This window comes from Ipomoea triloba, chromosome 13 (genome assembly GCF_003576645.1).
Source record: "Ipomoea triloba cultivar NCNSP0323 chromosome 13, ASM357664v1".
Lineage (NCBI taxonomy): Eukaryota > Viridiplantae > Streptophyta > Magnoliopsida > Solanales > Convolvulaceae > Ipomoea > Ipomoea triloba.
Window position 1 is genome coordinate 12,092,990 of NC_044928.1, and position 2,087 is coordinate 12,095,076.

Consider the following 2,087-nt stretch of genomic DNA (forward strand, 5'->3'; position numbering starts at 1 on the left):
ATGGAGCTTGAATGATGAATATGGAAGAAAATATTGCAGTATCATATGAAATATTGGAGTACCATATTTTGGAGATCACACCAACTATTAATATTATGTATTCCTTGTATATAGCTTATTGTTTACTTTTCTTATCTTGCCTTAAATATTTCTTCTTGTATTTATATTGCATATGTCAGTAATGAAACACAACCTTTTCCCTACATTCTCTTCTCATTGTATTTCTTTTTTTTTTTTTTGCTTTTCAATCAACCACCCATTTTCATCATGGTATCCGAGCGAGGTGACGATAAGGCAAAAGAGGTTACGCCAAAGACATCAGATGAAGGTGGCGAAGAAACAGAAAAGGTCCAACATGGTAAGGCAACATCAAATGCATCAGAAGTTTTGCCTGGTTGCATAGATGTGATGTCGCCTTATTTTTTACTTGCTTCAGATGCTCCCGGACACGTTCATGTCACCAAACTCCTTCGTGATGGCAACTACGGGGAGTGGGTAAACGATATGCTTGATGCGTTGTTTGCTAAAAACAAGATGGGGTTCGTTGATAGATCCATACCTATGCCAACACCCGATTCACCATATTTACAACAATGGATGCGTTGTAATGCTATGGTGAAAGGTTGGTTAAAAAATGCTATGGAAAGGGACATGAGGAATAGCGTGAGATACGCTAATATTGCCAGGGACATTTGGGTTGATTTGGAAGAAAGATTTGGAAAGGGAAGTGCGCCTAGAGCCTTTGAAATAAGGCGAGCAGTTGTACTCCTGCAACAAAAAAAGGCTCCAGTTTCAACATATTACACAAAACTTAAGAGCCTTTGGGATGAGATGATGGCCATCTCACCACTACCAAAGTGTCTATGTAGGTGATGCACATGCAATATATCAAAGTAATTGGTTGATATGAAAGAGAAGGAACAACTATACGATTTTCTCATGGGATTAGATGATGAATTTGCTGCTGTGAAATCACAAATCCTCAGTTCAAAGCCAACACCCAGCATTGGTCGGGCATATCATATGACATCTGAAGATGAGCAACAAAGAAAAATCTCATCCACTCATAAACCCATTGTTGAAGCTACGGCATTCCAGACACAAAAATGTTCCAGTGAGAAGGATGGAAAAGGACGAAGAAGGGAAAAACCTATGTGTGGACATTGCCAAAAGATAGGACATACAGAGGACCAATGCTATGAGATCATTGGATATCCTGCGCACTGGCGGAAGGGCCCTCGTGACAAGAGAGGATGGCAATATACAGAGCATAAAGCAGCACCAAAGGCGGCCCACGTGGATACAGATATCAACCCCTTGCGAAATCTTACACAAGCCCAGTTGACAAAACTTTTTCAGTTCCTAAACACTGATGAAGACAAATTCAAGCATGGAGGGACATCGGCAAACCCGATTGTCAACATGGCAGGTAAGATAGATAATAGGAATTGGTGGGTGATAGATTCTGGAGCTACAGACCACATAGTATGTGATGGGGATCTATTGAATAGAGTGGATGTTGAACGTGGTGATTTTCCTGTCACCATACCAAATGGAGACAAGGTGGCAGTTAAAAGCATAGGAAGTACTAAACTTCCCAATGGGGTGCAAATAAATCGTGTCTTGAGCATACCCGACTTTAAATGCAATTTAGTCTCTGTTGGTAGGTTGACAAAGGATTGCAATTGTACACTGACATTTTTCTCGGATTTTTGTATAATGCAGGACTTACCCTCGAGGAAACTGATTGGAGTGGGTAGGATGCGCGATGTTCTTTACTACCTGGAGCCAACATCTCATGAGGGTGTGGCAATGTCAGTTATGTTGGTCCCAAGGGGATGGGGTACAAGTCTAGAGGGGGGGGGGGTGAATAGACTTGTATAAGATTTTGCAAATCTTTTCGACCTCTCGTGTGTATTGAACTTAGGATGTTTAGGTTCGATACCTCACGAGGTGAAGACAAAGTTTTATGCGCAGCGGAAATGTTATCCCCTTTTAGTTAGCACGAGTTTGAGTTAGTTCGAGAGGTGTGTTTATATGTAGTGCAATCGAGAGGTTAGCGAGAGATAAAAGCAGTAAGTAAATGC

At 41.2% G+C, this 2,087-nt stretch overlaps 1 protein-coding gene across 1 annotated transcript; it reads left to right on the plus strand.

Annotated features, from left to right (window-relative positions):
• Window positions 1–267: 267 nt before the first annotated feature.
• On the plus strand, window positions 268–873 carry LOC116001203. The gene has a single exon (XM_031241092.1). The coding sequence runs from the start codon at window positions 268–270 to the stop codon at window positions 871–873; it is 606 nt and encodes a 201-aa protein (XP_031096952.1).
• The last annotated feature ends 1,214 nt before the right edge of the window (window positions 874–2,087 follow it).